Raw genomic sequence first — 18,051 nt, 5'->3', positions numbered from 1 at the left:
TTGGTTTAACGTCTCACCTGAAAGACGACACCTCCGAAAGTGCAGTGCTCCCTCTGAGTGTCAGTCTAGATTTTGTGCTCAAGACTCTGGGTTGGGGCTTGAACCCACAACCTTCTAACTCAGAGGTGAGAGAGAGTGCCACCACTGAGGCACAGCTGACATTAATATAAAAGCTGTTCCAGCTCACCCCCTTCCCCTTCCAAAGCAGCCCTGGGCCGGCAGAAAACTTGGCAAAAAAAGTCTTCCTGACCTTTGCACCCGGGAAAATGGGTGTGTCCTGGAGGCAAGGGTCATAAAAATTCTCAAGACTGACATATGATGATTAACCACTTGGGCAAGGGACCAATGGACGGTCAACCATGGACTCTACCCAAGCAACAAGTCAACATCGCCGGGGGGGAGGGGGGGTGGGAATAGAAATGGAAAAATGTTTACCTTAACATTTTTTCCAAAAGGAAGAGAAATTAAATTGAAAAGGAGAGCTACTCTTACAGATATAAATACCTGATTCCAGATTCCTTACCTGGTCCAGTGACCCTCAAAGATGGTTGAATAGTAGACTAATGTAGGCAGGAGAGTAGTGAAGGCCCACAGCAGGAGAGTGGGGAAGAACTGGCTGATGATAGGATTCTGTGTTTAAAGACGATAAAAAGCCAAGTGAGACTGAATTTTTATTTGGTATAAAAAACAAACTCAAAGAGCAGATACAGCCCAGTGGCACAAGTAAGTGAGCATTCACCTCCTGCCCAGAAGGTGGGCTGTTCAAATCCCAGGGCAGCCCAATACTCGAAGCTTATTTGTTTCACTTGGGGCAAGTTTCATAACAGGAGAGGTTTGTGTTGGAAGGAAAGTGGGATAAAGGGGGTGGAGTTAAAGGGGAGGACGGCAGTATGTTCAGGAGGGATAAAAAGGGGGTGAGGGGGCTGTGTGTTAAAGGTTAAATCTGGAGTGGAGTGTAAACACTAGGGGTCACAGTCTCAGAATAAAGGAGCAGCCATTTAGGACTGAGATGAGGAGAAATCTCTTCACTCTGGGATAGAGAATTCCAAAGATTCACAACCCTCAGAGTTGTGGATGGTCAGTTGTTGAGTATATTAGTCAAGACTGAGATCGATAGGTTTTTGGACTCTGAGTGGATCAAGGGATATAGGGATCGGGCAGGGAAGTGGAGTTGAAGTTGAGGATTGGCCATGATCTTATTGAATGACGGAGCAGGCTTGAAGAGCCATATACCTACTCCTGCTCCTAATTCTTAAGTTCTCTCCAGATGGCTTAATGGGCAGATACATGGCTCATTGTAGCACTGGTCCCTACAGAGTAGGAGGATCCAGATTCAAAGCTCGGTCTATGAAGGGATAACTGACCATAGGCAGAGCCTATGTAGCACATATCTGGCACAGCTGGGAAGGTGAAAGGTCAGCTAGGATTATCATTCTTGATCACCAACTAGTGACCCCAACTGGAAATTATACGGTGAGCAAACATCAGATGAAGATGGCTTGGGGGCTCAGTCATAATATATCTCTACTCCCAGTAGGCAAGCAACCCACTGGTATCCAGTGCCTGCTATCACACGAGGAATCACCACCTTCAAGAGAAGAGAGGAGATACAGGATGGGGAAGAAACGAGAGCGAAAATAGCCTACTTACGTTGAGGTAATGGATGGGCTGGGTGACATTGAGCTTGTCCATGGTGGAGAGCACAATCGACGGAGTGGTGAGAAAAAAGAGCAAAATGAAGAGTAGAAAGTTTAATAAGATGCAGCGACTCCACCAGAAAATGCCCTGGACAGTGATATTCTCCCTGTCAGAGAAAAAGAAAGGACAATGGTAAGTGCTGGAATCAACACACAGAACAAGCCCCCACCACCACCATAATAATCTGCAACACCAGCCCCCGACAGGAAGCAGCCGCACAGCCCCTCCCCCGCAATCTAGCTCCAGCCTATCCCCTAATCTTCAGCAGCAGCTCTAAACACAACCATACCCTCCCTCCCAATGTACACCACCCACCCCTCCCTCCCCCTCTCCCAATGTACACCACCCACCCCTCCCTCCCCCTCTCCCAATGTATACTCCCCTCTCCCAATGTACACCACCCACCCCTCCCTCCCCCTCTCCCAATGTGCACCACCCACCCCTCCCTCCCCCTCTCCCAATGTACACCACCCACCCCTCCCTCATAATCAACAGTTGAAATAGACTGCTGACACCACTAGTTCACATTCTCACAAGGCACTGGGGCAGAATCAGCACCTTCTGGGAAGGAAATGGGAGAACAAAAGAGAACTGTTTGGAGGTGCTGTGTTACCAGTAAATGCTCTTGGGATCTGGCGCATAGCTCACGTTCCACTTGGACACCCCGAGGTTCTGGCTGTAGGACGATGGCTGAGTTTGCTTCTGATAGTTACAGTTATGGCATCTGAAGCTATGGAAGTCTTTCAGGACACTACAGAAAGAAACAAAACAGGCACCTTTACATAGAATTGCATAGAATATAAAGAAATAGGCCATTCGGCTCACCTTGTCAGTGCTGGTGTTTATACTCCACACGAGTCTCCCATTCCAATTATCTCAGCTCAGCCTTTCAGCATATCTTTCTATTCCCTTTTCTCTCATGTACTTGTCTAGTTTCCTGTTGAAAGCATCTAAGCTATTTGCCTCAACCACTTCCTGTGGTAGAAAGCACGACTCACTGTCTCCTCAATTTCACCCAACTACGCCCTCTCGGAGAGATTGGCCAACTTCAGAGCTGAAACACACCCATGGGACCTGTTGAGAGCTGCCTTAATACTGCCACAAAACTCACGTCATTTAATTATGAACTGGACCTACAGGTGAAAGACAAGCATTCTACAGCACAACAGTGACTGCACTTCAAAAGTACTTCATTGGTTGTTGAGCGCTTTGGGACTTCCTGAGGTCGCGAAAGGTGCTATATAAATGCAAGTTCTTTCTTTTACCCACTGAATGATCCAATATCTGACAGAGAGCAGCTATTTGAAGAAGAGCAGGGCCCTCCTAGTTAGCAGGAATTTACAAACTGACATAAAACAGACAGTGCAGGGGCAAAGCTATCGCAGCTAGAGTTCAGTTTGGGGAAGTTGTGAGATCATCTACTTTTCAACAAAAAATATTTTCTTCAAGGTGAGACTAGGAGCTGTAGAGGGGGAAAGAGATTTAGTTGTCCATGTACACAAATCACTAAAAAATTACGAGTGCACAGGTACAGAAAGCAATCAAAAAAGGTTAATGGAATGTTGGGTTGAAACACAAGTGAGGAAGGGATGTTTCAGTTGTACAGAGCCTTGGTCAGACCTCATCTGCACTACTGCGTTAAAGTTTGGGCACCACACCTCAACGAAGATATGTTCACCTTGGAGGGGTTGCAGTGCAATTTCACCAGAATGATACTGGGTCTTAAAGGGTTAAATTATGAGGCCAGGTTACATAAACCTGGCTTGTATTCCCTTAGGCTTAGACGGTTGAGGGGTGATCTAATAAAATAATAATCTATAAAATTATAAAGGGATTCGATAGGGTATATAAACTATGGGCTAGAAATTGCATGGCGTCCCAGTTGGGGCAATAATTTTTGCGGGAAGTATCGGCGAGCGCTACCCAATTCCAGTGCACGCGATCTTGCGGTCTAGCGCTCCAGGAGGGAAGTGGAGCGTTAAACAGAGCAAGAGGGGCGGTCGCGGCAGAGCGCGGCACAATGTCCCAGTGCAGTGCTGCCGGAACCACAGGCCGCTTCCCTCTCTTCAAACGAAGGGCCAATGCTGAGGTTGTTTGAAGGTAACTCTCCGACTGGTCGTCGACAGCACCTGCGATCCACGAAGATCAGCCCCAAGCACTCTAACAGAGTGCATTGCTGATCAATCGCGGCATTGGAAAAACTCAATAAGCAGCACAGTTGGGCGAAAATTTTTTTTATCGCACCTGACCACCAAAGTCTTTAATTAGTTCTCCCCCCCCAGCCCAGCTCACAGCGCCTCCTGCAGCTGCCGTAGTTAACGCCTGCCGATTACGTTATCGCCCCCCCCCCCCCCCCACAGTAGCACTAACGGGAAGTGCAAAGGAGGCTAATTTCTCCACCTATTTCCTCTGGTGCAGAAATCCAAGGCAAGGAGACACGATCTCTTCCTCCTTTCTACCTGTTTCCTCGGTCCCAAAGATCAGGAACAACAAATTCCCTTAACCCACATCGTTCACGGCTCTATCCAGATGCCTCAATACATCCTCCCTGCTCTGAAAGCACCACACAATCAAAACATACAGCAGCTTGAAGTGTACCTGGGCATGAATTCACTTTTTAAAATGGCCCAAATTGTGCATGCATTTTGGAAGAAAGAAAACTTTGCATGGATGTGGGGCCATATGCCATCGATGCATTTTTCAGAGTGTACTGGCAAGGTAACATTGTGTGTCAGCCACCATCCTCAAACAACACCGAGGTGACCTTTAATGTTGGCTAAGAGAGAAATATTGGCCAGGAAACTAGGAGAGCTCTGCTATTCAAATAGTGCCCTGGGATGTTTTAACACCTCACCATCAAGCACTCTTTAAAAAGTAGGACCTCAAAGGTAGTAATCTCAGGATTGCTACCAGTGCCACATGCTAGTCAGAGTAGGAATCGCAGGATAGCTCAGATGAATACGTGGCTTGAGGAGTGGTGCAGAAGGGCGGGATTCAAATTCCTGGTACATTGGAACCGGTTCTGGGGGAGGTGGGACCAGTACAAATCGGACGGTCTGCACCTGGGCAGGACCGGAACCAATGTCCTAGGGGGAGTGTTTGCTAGTGCTGTTAGGGAGGGGTTAAACTAATATGGCAGGGGGATGGGAACCAATGCAGGGAGACAGAGGGCAAAAGCAAAAGATAGAAATAAGAAAAGTAAAATGGAGGGCAGAGAAATCCAAGGCAAAAAACAAAAAGGGCCACATTACAGCAAAATTCTAAAGGGACAAAATGTGTTAAAAGGACAAGCCTGAAGTCTCTGTGCCTCAATGCGAGGAGTATTCATAATAAGGTGGAAGAATTAACTGCGCAGATAGCTGTTAATGGATATGATGTAATTGGTATCACGGAGACATGGCTCCAGGGTGACCAAGACTGGGAACTAACATCCAGGGGTATTCAACATTCAGGAAGGATAGACGGAAAGGAAAAGGAGGTGGTGTGGCGTTGCTGGTTAAGGATGCACACTAGCTTGGATGATGTGGAATCGGTATGGGTGGAGCTACGTAATGCCAAGGGGCAGAAAACGTTAGTGGGAGTTGTGTACAGACCTCCAAACAGTAGTAGTGAGGTTGGGGACAGCATCAAACAAGAAATTAGGGATGCGTGCAATAAAGGTACAGCAGTTATCATGGGCGACTTTAATCTACATATAGATTGGGCTAACCAAACTGGTAGCAATGTGGTGGAGGAGGATTTCCTGGAGTGTATTAGGGATGGTTGTCTAGACTAATATGTCGAGGAACAACTAGATGGCTGGCCATCCTAGAATGTGTGATGTGTAATGAGAAAGGACTAATTAGCAATCTTGTTGTGCGAGGTCCCTTGGGAAAGAGTGACTATAATATGGTAGAATTCTTTATTAAGATGAAGAGTGACACAGTTAATTCAGAGACTAGGGTCCTGAACTTAAGGAAAGGTAACTTCGATGGTATGAGACGTGAATTGGTGAGAATAGACTGGCAAATTATACTTAGAGGGTTGATGGTGGATAGGCAATGGCAGACATTTAAAGATCACATGCATGAACTTCAACAATTGCACATCCCTGTCTGGAGTAAAAATAAATCGGGGAAGATGGCTCAACTGTGGCGAACAAGGGAAATTAAGGATAGTGTTAAATCCAAGGAAGAGGCATATGAATTGGCCAGAAAAAGCAGCAAACCTGAGGACTGGGAGAATTTAATAATTCAGCAGAGGAGGACAAAGGGTTTAATTAGGAGGGGGAAAATAGAGTATGAGAGGAAGCTTGCTGGGAACATAAAAACTGACTGCAAAAGCTTCTATAGATACTTGAAGAGAAAAAGATTAGTGAAAACAAACATAGGTCCCTTGCAGTCAGATTCAGGTGAATTTATAATGGGGAACAAAGAAATGGCGAACCAGTTGAACAAATACTTTGGTTCTGTCTTCACGAAGGAAGACACAAATAACCTTCTGGAAATACTAGAGGACCGAGGGTCCAGTGAGAAGGAGAAACTGAAAGAAATCCTTATTAGGCGGGAAATTGTGTTGGGGAAATTGATGGGATTGAAGGCCGAAAAATCCCTGGGGCCTGATAGTCTGCATCCCAGAGTACTTAAGGAATTGGCCCTCAAAATAGTGGATGCATTGGTGATCATTTTCCAACAGTCTATCGACTCTGGATCAATTCCTATGGACTGAAGGGTAGCTAATGTAACACCACTTTTTAAGAGAGGGAGAGAGAAAACAGGTAATTATAGACCGGTTAGCCTGACATCAGTAGTGGGGAAAATGTTGCAATCAATTATTAAAGATGAAATAGCAGCGCATTTGGAAAACAGTGACAGGATCGGTCCAAGTCAGCATGGATTTATGAAAGGGAAGTCATGCTTGACAAATCTTCTAGAATTCTTTGAGGATGTAACAAGTAGAGTGGACAAGGGAGAACCAGTGGATGTGGTGTATTTGGACTTTCAAAAGGCTTTTGACAAGGTCCCACACAAGAGATTGGTGTGCAAAATTAAGGCACGTGGTATTGGGGGTAATGTACTGACGTGGATAGTGAACTGGTTGGCAGACAGGAAACAGAGAGTCAGGATAAACAGGTCCTTTTCAGAATGGCAGGCAGTGACTAGTGTGGTGCCGCAGGGCTCAGTGCTGGGATCCCAGCTATTTACAAGATACATCAATGATTTAGATGAAGGAATTTAGTGTAATATCTCCGAGTTTGCAGACGACACTAAACTGGGTGGCGGTGTGAGCTGTGAGGAGGATGCTAAGAGGCTGCAGAGTGACTTGGACAGGTTAGGCGAGTGGGCAAATGCATGGCAGATGCAGTATAATGTAGATAAATGTGAGGTTATCCACTTTGGGGGCAAAAACACGAAGGCAGAATATTATCTGAATGGTGGCAGATTAGTAAAAGGGGAGGTGCAATGAGACCTGGGTGTCATGGTACATCAGTCATTGAAAGTTGTCATGCAGCTACAGCAGGCGGTGAAGGCGGCAAATGGTATGTTGGTCTTCATAGCTAGGGGATTTGAGTATAGGAGCAGGGAGGTCTTACTGCAGTTGTACAGGGCCTTAGTGAGGCCTCACCTGGAATATTGTGTTCAGGTTTTGGTCTCCTAATCTGAGGAAGGAGGTTCTTGCTATTGAGGGAGTGCAGCGAAGGTTCACCAGACTGATTCCCGGGATGGCAGGACTGACATATGAGAAGAGACTGGATCAACTGGGCCTGTATTCACTGGAGTTTAGAAGGATGAGAGGGGATCTCATAGAAACATATAAAATTCTGACGGGACTGGACAGTTAGATGCAGGAATAATGTTCCCGATGTTGGGGAAGTCCAGAACCAGGGGACATAGTCGAAGGGTAAGGGGTAAGCCATTTACGACTGAGATGAGGAGAAACTTCTTCACTCAGAGTTGTTAACCTGTGGAATTCCCTGCCGCAGAGAGTTGTTGATGCCAGTTTGTTGGATATATTCAAGAGGGAGTTAGATATGGCCCTTACGGCTAAAGGGATCAAGGGGTATGGAGAGAAAGCAGGAAAGGGCTACTGAGGTGAATGATCAGCCATGATCTTATTGAATGGTGGTGCAGGCTCGAAAGGCCGAATGGCCTACTCCTGCACCTATTTTCTATGTTTCTATGTTTCAAACAGTGGTACAAATGTGGAACTCGCTACCACAAGAACATAGGAAATAGGAGCAGAAGGCTATTTGGCCCCTCGAGCCTGCTCCGCCATTCAGTAAGATCATGGTTGATCTGAACCTGGCCTCAACTCCGCTTCCCTGCCCACTCCCCATAACCCTGACTCCCTTATGATTCAAAAATCTGTCTATCTCCACCTTAAATATATTCAATGACTCAGCCTCCACAGCTCTCTGAGGTAGAGAATTCCAAAGACCCTCAGAGAAGAAATTCCTCCTCATTTCTGTTTTAAATGGGCGGTCCCTTATTCTGAAACTATGACCCTAGTTCTAGATTCCCCCTTGAGCAGAAACACCTCTCTGTATCTATACTGTCAACCCCCCTTAGAATCTTATATGTTTCAATAAGATCGCCTCCCATTCTTCTAAATTCCAAGGAGTATAGGCCCACCTTTCTTCATATGACAACCCCCTCATCTCCGGAATCAACCTTGTCAACCTTCTCTGAACTGCCTCCAATGCAAGTATATCCTTCCTTAAATAAGGAGACCAAAACTGTATGCAGTACTCCAGGTGTGGCCTCACCAATACCCTGCACAGTTGGAGCAGGACTTCCCTACTTTTATATTCCATCCCCCTTGCACTAAAGGCCAGCATTCCATTTGCCTTCCAGATTACTTGCTCTACCTGCATGCTAACATTTTGCGTTTCATGCACAAGAACCCCCCAGATCCCTCTGTACCGCAGCATTTTGTAATCTCTCCCCACTTAAATAATAATTTGTTTTTTTATTTTTGCTACTAAAGTGGATAACCTCACATTTTCCCATATTATAATCCATCTGCCAAATTCTTGCTCACTCACTGAGCTTATCTATACCCCTTTGTAGATTCTTTGTGTCCTCCTCACAACTTGTTTCCCACCTATCTTTGTATCATCAGCAAATCTGGCTACATTACACGTGGTCCCTTCATCCAAGTCATTCATATAAATTGTAAATAGTTGAGGCCCCAGCACTGATCCCTGTGGCACCCCACTAGTTACAGTTTGCCAGCCTGAAAATGACCCATTTATCCCAACTCTCTGTTTTCTGTTAGTTAGCCAATCCTCTATCCATGGTAATATATTATCCCCCAACCCCTTGAGCTCTTAACTTCTGCAGCAACCTTTTATGTGGCACCTTATCAAATGCTTTCTGGAAATCCAAATACACGACATCTACTGGTTCTCCTTTATCCACCCTGCTCGTTACATCTTCAAAGAACTCCAGCAAATTTCCTTTGATTTCCCTTTCATAAAACCATGCTGACTCTGCTTGACTGCATTATGATTTTCTAAATGACCTGCTACTCATCATAGGTAGTCCCTCGGAATCGAGGAAGACTCTGAGTCCTTAGGTGACTGGTTCTCCTATTGGATTGTTCACAGTCCTTGTCACAGGTGGGACAGACAGTCGTTGAAGGAAAGGGTGGGTGGGACTGGTTTGCCGCACGCTCTTTCCGCTGCCTGCGCTTAATTTCTGCATGCTCTCGGCAATGAGACTCAAGGTGCTCAGCGCCCTCCCGGATGCACTTCCTCTACTTAAGACGGTCTTTGGCCAAGGATTTCCAGGTGTCAGTGGGGAACTTGCACTTTATCAGGGAGGCTTTGAGGATGTCCCTATAATGTTTCCTCTGCCCACCTTTGGTTCGTTTGCCATGAAGGAGTTCCGAGTCGAGCGCTTGCTTTGGGAGTCTCATGTCTGCCATGCGAACAATGTAGCCTGCCCAGCGGAGCTGATCAAGTGTGGTCAGTGCTTCAATGCTGAGGATGTTGGCCTGGTCGAGGATGCTAATGTTGGTGCGTCTGTCCACCCAGGGGATTTGCAAGATCTTGCGGAGACATCGCTGGGGGTATTTCTCCAGCGACTTGAGGTGTCTACTGTACATGGTCCATGCCTTGGAGCCATACAGGAGGGCGGGTATCACTCCAGCCCTCTAGACTATGAGCTTGGTGGCAGTTTTGAGGGCCTGGTCTTCAAACACTCTTTTCCTCAGGCGGCTGAAGGCTGCACTGGCGCACTGGAAGCAGTGTTGAATCTCGTCGTCAATGTCTGCTCTTGTTGAGACGAGGCTCCTGAGGTATGGGAAATGGTCCACGTTGTCCAGGACCGCACCATGGATCTTGATGACTGGAGGGTAGTGCTGTCCTGCTACTGCTTCCTTGTTGATGGACTCCAGCATTTTCCCCAATGACAGATGTTAGGCTAACTGGTCTATAGTTTATGCCTCCTCCATTCTTAAATAGAGGGGTTACATTTGCGGTTTTCCAGTCGACTGGGACTTCTCCAGAATTCTGGGAATTTTGGTAGATTACAACCAATCCATCCACTATCTCTACAGCCACTTCTTTTAAGACACTAGGATGCTTGCCATCAGGTCCAGGGGACGTGTCCACCTTTAGAACACAAGAAACAGAGCAGGAGTAGGCCAATTGACCCCTCGAGCCTGCTCCTCCATTTAATAAGATCATGGCTGATCTGATCAGGACTCCGATCCACTTCCCTGCCCACTCCCCATAACCCATAATCCCCTTTAATTCTATTAGGTAGCCGAGTACTTTATTTCTAGTGATAGTCGTCCCCCGTCCCTCCCGCAATAGCTCATTAATTATCAATTATTGGGATATTTTTAGCATCCTCTACAGTGAAGACAGATACAAAATATTTGTTCAAAGTCTCTGCCATTTCCCTGTTTCCCATTATTAATTATCCAGTCCCATCCTCTTAGGGATCAACGTTTACTTTAGCTAGTCGTTTCCTTTTTATATACCTGTAGAAGCTCTTGCTGTCTGTTCTTATATTTCTTGCTAGTTTACTCTCATATGCTATCTTCTCTGTTTTTATCATTTTATTTTTAGTTATCCTTTGCTGGTTTCCAAAAATTTCCCAATCCGCTGACCTTCCACTGTCCTTTGCAACATTGTATGACTTTATTTTAAATTTTATACCATCATTTACTTCCTTAGTTAGTTAGGGATGGTTCATCCTTCTGTTAGCATCTTTATTTCTCACTGGAAGAAATATTTGCTGAGAGTTATGAAATATCTCCTTAAATGTTTGCCACTGCGTTTTTACGGTCTTACCCTTTAATCTATTTGCCCAATCCACTTGAACCAACTCTGCCTTCATACCTTTGTAATTATCTTTATTTAAGTTCAGGACACTTGTTTGAGATCTAGCTTTCTCACCCTCAAACTGAATTTGAAATTCAACCAGGTTATGATCAATCTTCCCAAGAGGATCCTTCACTAAAAGATTAATTAATCCAGATTCGTTACACATTACCAGATCTAAAATAGTTTGCTCCCTGGTTGGTTTCACAACGTATTTGTTCCAGGAAACCATCCCACATACCTCTATGAATTCTTTCTCAAGGTTACCATTGCTAATTTGATTTGTCCAATCAATATGAAGATTAAAATCGCCCATGATTATTGCTGTACCTTTCTTACAAGCCTCCATTATTTCTTGATTTAAAATCTGTGCCACAGAGTGGCTACCATTTGGGGACCTGGAGACCACTCCCACCAGTGACTTCTTTCCCTTATTACTTCTTATCTCCACCCAAACTGATTCTATATCTTGATCTTTTGAGCCAATATCATTTCTTACTACTGCACTGATCTCATCCTTTATTATGACAAATGTAGGTCCCTTGCAGTCGGAATCAGGTGAATTTATAATGGGGAACAAAGAAATGGCAGACCAATTGAACAAATACTTTGGTTCTGTCTTCACTGAGGAAGACACAAATAATCTTCCCGAAATACTCAGGGACCGAGGGTCTAGCGAGAAGGAGGAACTGAAGGAAATCCTTATTAATCAGGAAATTATGTTAGGGAAATTGATGGGATTGAAGGTTGATAAATCCTCAGTGCCCTGATAGTCTGCATCCCAGAGTACTTAAGGAAGTGGCCCTAGAAATAGTGGATGCATCGGTGGTCATTTTCCAACCTTCTATGGACTCGGGATCAGTTCCTATGGATTGGAGGGTAGCTAATGTAACCCCAATTTTTAAAAAAGGAGGGAGAGAAAACGGGGAATTGTAGATCGGTTCGCCCGACATTGGTAGTGGAGGAAATGTTGGAATCAATTATTAAAGATGTAATAGCAGCGCATTTGGAAAGCAGTGACAGGATCGGTCCAAGTCAGCATTTATGAAAGGGAAATCATGCTTGACAAATCTTCTAGAATTTTTTGAGGATGTAACTAGTAGAGTGGACAAGGGAGAACCAGTGGATGTGGTGTATGTGGACTTTCAAAAGACTTTTGAAAAGGTCCCACACAAGAGATTGGTGTGCAAAATTAAAGCACATGGTATTGGGGGTAATGTATTGACGTGGATAGAGAACTGGTTGGCAGACAGGAAGCAAAGAGTAGGAATAAACGGGTCCTTTTCAGAATGGCAGGCAGTGACTAGTGGGGTACCACAAGGTTTGGACAAAGGAATTGAATGTAATATCTCCAAGTTTGCAGATGACACTTAACTGGGTGACAGTGTGAGCTGTGAGGAGGATGCTAAGAGGCTGCAGAGTGACTTGGACAGGTTAGGTGAGTGGGCAAATGCATGGCAGATGCAGTATAATGTTATCCACTTTGGTGGCAAAAACAGGATGGCAGAATATTATCAATGGTGACAGATTAGGAAAAGAGGAGGTGCAACGAGACCTTGGTGTCATGGTACATCAGTCATTGAAAGCAGGCATGCAGGTACTGCAGGCGGTGAAGAAAGCAAATGGCATGTTGGCCTTCATAGCGAGAGGATTTGAGTATAGGAGCAGAGCAGTTGTACAGGGCCTTGGTGAGGCCACACCTTGAATATTGGTCGCCTAATCTGAGGAAGTACATTCTTGCTATTGAGGGAGTGCAGCGAAGGTTCACCAGACTGATTCCCGGGATGACAGGACTGGCATATAAAGAAAGACTGGATCAACTAGGCTTGTATTCACTGGAATTTAGAAGAATGAGAGGGGATCTCATAGAAACATATAAAATTCTGACGGGATTGGACAGGTTAGATGCAGGAAGAATGTTCCCAATGTTGGAGAAGTCCAGAACCAGGGGTCGCAGTCTAAGGATAAGGGGTAGGCCATTTAGGACCGAGATGAGGAGAAACTTGTTCACTCAGAGAATTGTGAGCATGTGGAATTCTCTACCACAGAATGTTGTTGAGGCCAGTTCGTTAGATATATTCAAAAGGAAGTTAGATAAGGCCCTTACGGCTAAAGGGTTCAAGGGGTATGGAGAGAAAGCAGGAAAGGGGTACCAAGGTGAATGATCAGCCATGATCTTATTGAATGGTGGTGCAGGCTCGAAGGGCCAAATGGCCTACTCCTGCACCTATTTTCTAGGTTTCCAACAGAGCTACCCCACCTCCACAAGGAGTAGTTGAGGTGAACAGCATAAACACATTTAAGGAGAAGGTAGATAAACACACGAGAGATAAAATAGAAGGTAATGCTTATAGAGTTAGATGAATGAAGAGGGGTGGGAGAGGCTCAAGTGGAGCATAAACACTGGCGTGGACCTGTTGATCCGAATGACCCATTTCTGTGCAGTAGACTCGATATAATTCTATGTAACTCCTAGGTCAGTACATAATCATGTAGGTGCAGAGTAAAGCTCCCAATACTTCCTAAAAAAAATACCAGCTAATTGCAGACTTTCTCACATTCAAGTCCCAGACTTACAGGGTTGCCATGCTTTCATCCTGGAAGGTGACAAAGGCTAGTCCGAGCCATTTCTTGTCCACCTCCTCCCTCTCCTGGGTGTACATCGTCATCATTTTACTCTCCAAATTAGTGTAATATTCCACTGCATCCACCTGTCAGAAAAGACAAAGAGCTGACAACTGAGAAGGACGCTCTTAGACAATAAGTACTCGATAAAAAGATTTAATTCATTAATGCCCGTCTGTTAAAGTAATACTCCAGATTTTAAAAACATACCCAGTAATCTGCTATTGGAAATAATGGGGCATAACCATAGCAACAGTCAAATGATTCCACAGACTACCTGCTCTATGTCATTATTAGCAGATATCATTTCACCTGGATCTGGGTCACAGAAATGACAGGAAGTTGGAGGCCATTTCTGCGCTATCTCTACAAACTACTCTAATCCCTGCCCCTCTCCCGTATCCTTGGATATTCCTTCTTTTCAAATACCCATCGATGCTATTACTGCCTCAGTAGCCACGTGATAGAGCATTCCATGTTCCAGTAACCCTCTGTTTGTGTGGGAGGGGGGAAATTCAATGGAAATAAAAGTTGAGAGATTTTAAACAGGTTGCCAAAGCGCTATCGCCTGTTCTAGACAGGATCTATCCCTATGCTTCCATGACCTCAGCACTCAACATTGTCCAGCCCAGGTGCCCGCCCTCGGCTCCATGCCCACCCTCGGTCCAGGGTGCCTGCCCTCGGTCCAGGGTGCCCACCCTCGGTCCGGGGTGCCTGCCCTCGGCCGGCCTTCAATAGCCCACCTTACATAGGAACAGAAATAGACCATTCAGCCCGTTCCGCCATTCAATTCGATCACGGCCGATCTGTACCTCAACACCATTTAACCTTGCGTCTCTCGACCTGGGATTAACCTCCTCACCTGCTCACATCCTTTGAAGCTGCAGCAGCAGAAATGGCCACACGGCTTCCGGTTGACGGAAACACTTTTCCCTTTGGTCTGAAGCAGGTGTCTGTAGTATTTCTGACTGCGTCTTGCCGCTCTCCTGCAGGGAACGGGAGCAGGAAGAACAGCATGTCAAAATCAGAGCATCGCCCGTTCTGTTGGCCCAACAGATCTCGTGTCCCCTTCCCATTCTCTCCCCTCCTCCTCCAGCATTGCCCTGGACTCTCCAGGGATTAAAGATTCATCTCCTGGACACTGCTGCCAGAAACACAGGAGAAAAAGCATGGGGGTGGGTGGTTTTTTTGTGTGTTTTCATTTTCTTTGGTCCCTTTCAATTATTAGTTATAAAAAAATATAGGAGCTTGAAAATAAAGTATGTTTGACTGACAGTCATAAATCATCCAATCGATAGCCAACAGTTTGTTCACTTACCAATTGGTGTGGGAATGCAGTGTCCTGTGAGGATTGACATGTCGGCTGACCAATGGCAGGAGCGTGGGGGTGGAGCGATTGGAGGCAAGAGGCCATGTGATGAAATGTCTAGGAATGTGTCCAACCAGGGTTGGCACCTCTCACCACTACCCCCACCTCCCCCCGAATAGCCATTCAAAGCACCGCAAACAACCATGCTCAAAGAGACCCTTAAAAACACAGATTGCAAGGGAGTGTCCTACTCAAGACCCTGCCTGGTGTGGTACTGAGCCATACAGGCCAGGAGACTCCAAGGGTCAAGCCAGTTAGTTAATCTCAAACCCTACAATCGGCTATGTCACTCCGCAACCCCCCGCCAACATACCAAGACACACTGTCTGGGTAGGGACCACTTGAGCGAGGTCCAGGAAGGCCGACATGAGAAAAAAAGACCATAAACAATGAGATATTTATCTGCCAGTAATATATTGAAAATATTGTACATATACTGAACTGAAACATGCTTACTGTCATACTTCGGCATAGTCAAATTTATTCAAACCTAGGTCCATTTACAATGTAACTTTATTCTACAAAAGCCAATTGGGTTACTCTTCCCATGTGAATTACTTTCAGTCCTAGTTCCACTGATAGGGGAGATTAGAACTAGGGGGCATGGTCTCAGAATAAGGGGCCACCCATTTAAAACTGAGATGAGGAGAAATTTCTTCTCTCTGAGGGTTGTAAATCTATGGACCTCTCTGCCCCAGAGAGCTGTGGAGGCTGGGTCGTTGAATATATTTAAGGCGGAGATAGACAGATTTTTGAGCGATAAGAGAATAAAGGGTTATGGGGAGCAGGCAGGGAAGTGGAGTTGTGTCTATGATCAGATCAGCCATGATCTTACTGAGTGGCGGAGCAGGCTCGAGAGGCCAAATGGCCTACTCCTGCTCCTATTTCTTATGTTCTGTTAGCCCTGGACTTTCTCAACCAGCTCACAGTAAAGGAAGTTAACATAAATGAACAACGATGGAACAGCCCCCAATTATGTGTACCCATAGATTGCACAGCACAGGAGGCCATTCGGCCCATCGTGCCTGTGCCGGCCCTTTGAAGGAGCGATTTAATTAGTCCCAATCCCCGATCTTTCCCCGTAGCCTTGCAAATTTTTCCCCTTCAAATATTTATCCAATTCTCTTTTGAAAGTTATTATTAAATCTGATTCCATCGCCCTTTCAGGCAGTGCATTCCAAATCGCAACAACGCGTTGCGTAAAAAAATTTCTTATCTCCCCTCTGGCTCTTATTATCTTAAATCTTCTGGTAAGAAACATAGAAAATAGGTGCAGGAGTAGGCCATTCAGCCCTTCGAGCCTGCACCACCATTCAATATGATCATGGCTGATCATTCACCTCAGTACCCCTTTCCTGCTTTCCCTCCATACCCCTTGATCCTGTAACACGACGGAGCTGCGTTCATTCCTGGGGCTCTTGAACTATTTTGGTAACTTTCTTCCCAAATTGAGCACGCTGCTAGAGCCGCTACACGTGCTCCTACGCAAAGGTCGCGAATGGGTCTGGGGGGACAGCCAGGAAAGGGCTTTTAATAGAGCACGCAATTTGTTATGTTCCAACAATCTGTTAACACTATATGACCATGTAAGAAACTTGTGTTAACGTGCGATGCGTCGTCCTATGGTGTCAGGTGTGTGTTGCAGCATGTCAATGACAAGGGTCAGTTACAGCCGGTAGCTTATGCCTCCAGAAGTCTGTCCCAGGCAGAAAGGGGCTACGGGATGGTAAAAAAAGGTGGCGCTCGCATGTGTATATGGGGTAAAGAAAATGCACCAGTACCTGTTTGGCAGGAAATTTGAGCTGGAGACAGATCACAAACCCCTAACGTCCCTTTATGCCGTCAACAAGGCCATAAATGCAAACGCATCGGCCCGCATACAGAGGTGGGCACTCACGTTAGCCGCCTATGACTACACAATTCGGCACAGACCGGGCACCGTAAACTGCGCCGATGCACTCAGCAGGCTCCCACTAGCCACCACTGAGGGGGCTACCGAGCATGCTGCTGAGATGGTTATGGCTGTTGAAGCTTTCAGAAGTGAAGGCTCACCCGTGACAGCCCGTCAGATTAAAGTCTGGACAAATAGAGACCCGCTATTGTCTCCAGTCAAGAAATGTGTCCTAAATGGGGACTGGGCAGCCACGCACAGGGCATACCCTGAGGAATTTAAACCATTTCACAGGCGCAGGGATGAACTCTCGATTCAGGCCGATTGCCTAGTGTGGGGAAACCGCGTAGTCATGCCTCAGATGGGCAGAGAGGTGTTCATCAGAGAACTCCACAATGAGCACCTGGGCATTGTCACGATGAAGGCAATTGCCAGGTCACACGTTTGGTGGCCAGGGATAGACGCAGATCTGGAACTTTGTGTTCGCAGGTGCAACACGTGTTCCCAGCTGGGCAATGGGCCCAGGGAAGCCCCCCTTAGCCCCTGGCCATGGCCCGCCAAGCCTTGGTCACGCATCCATGTGGACTACGCAGGTCCTTTCATGGGGAAAATGTTTTTGGTTGTAGTAGATGCCTCCTCCAAATGGATCAAATGTGACATTTTTAATTCAAGCACATCCTCTGCCACGATAGAAAGTCTACGGGCAATGTTCGCCGCCCACGGTCTACCGGACATCTTGGTCAGCAACAATGGCCCGTGCTTCACAAGCACTGAATTCCAGGACTTCATGGCAGGCAATGGAATTAACCATGTCAGAACAGCACCGTTCAAGCCGGCCTCAAACGGCCAGGCAGAACGAGCAGTGCAGATAATCAAACAGGGAATGCTCAGATTCCAAGGGGGTTCCCTACAAACCCGCTTATCACGCCTCCTGTTGGCCTACAGATCCCGACCACACTCGCTCACAGGGATTCCACCCGCAGAGCTACTAATGAAAAGGACGCTCAAAACCCGGTTATCCCTTATACACCCCACCATGAAAGAAATTGTCGAGAGCAGGCGCCAGTCACAATATGACTACCATGACAGGAATGCGAGGGCGCGATGTATTGATGTAAATGACCCTGTTTTTGTCCTCAACTACGCTGCAGGGCC

At 46.1% G+C, this 18,051-nt stretch overlaps 1 protein-coding gene across 1 annotated transcript in view; it reads right to left on the bottom strand.

Annotated features, from left to right (window-relative positions):
• Nucleotides 1-18,051, bottom strand: part of LOC139266942 (CSC1-like protein 2) — an 83,081-nt gene that overhangs the window by 17,704 nt on the left and 47,326 nt on the right. The window contains exons 11-15 of the mRNA XM_070884579.1: nucleotides 14,499-14,622; nucleotides 13,589-13,722; nucleotides 2,312-2,449; nucleotides 1,651-1,804; nucleotides 524-630 (exon numbers count right to left, since the gene is read on the bottom strand). Coding sequence (XP_070740680.1) covers nucleotides 524-630; nucleotides 1,651-1,804; nucleotides 2,312-2,449; nucleotides 13,589-13,722; nucleotides 14,499-14,622 — 657 coding nt within the window. The remainder of the gene's footprint in view (nucleotides 1-523; nucleotides 631-1,650; nucleotides 1,805-2,311; nucleotides 2,450-13,588; nucleotides 13,723-14,498; nucleotides 14,623-18,051) is intronic.

The sequence above is a fragment of the Pristiophorus japonicus genome, chromosome 7 (genome assembly GCF_044704955.1).
Source record: "Pristiophorus japonicus isolate sPriJap1 chromosome 7, sPriJap1.hap1, whole genome shotgun sequence".
Taxonomy (NCBI): Eukaryota; Metazoa; Chordata; class Chondrichthyes; family Pristiophoridae; genus Pristiophorus; species Pristiophorus japonicus.
The sequence above is the reverse complement of the archived record's forward strand: the minus strand, read 5'-3'. Positions and strand labels throughout refer to the sequence as shown.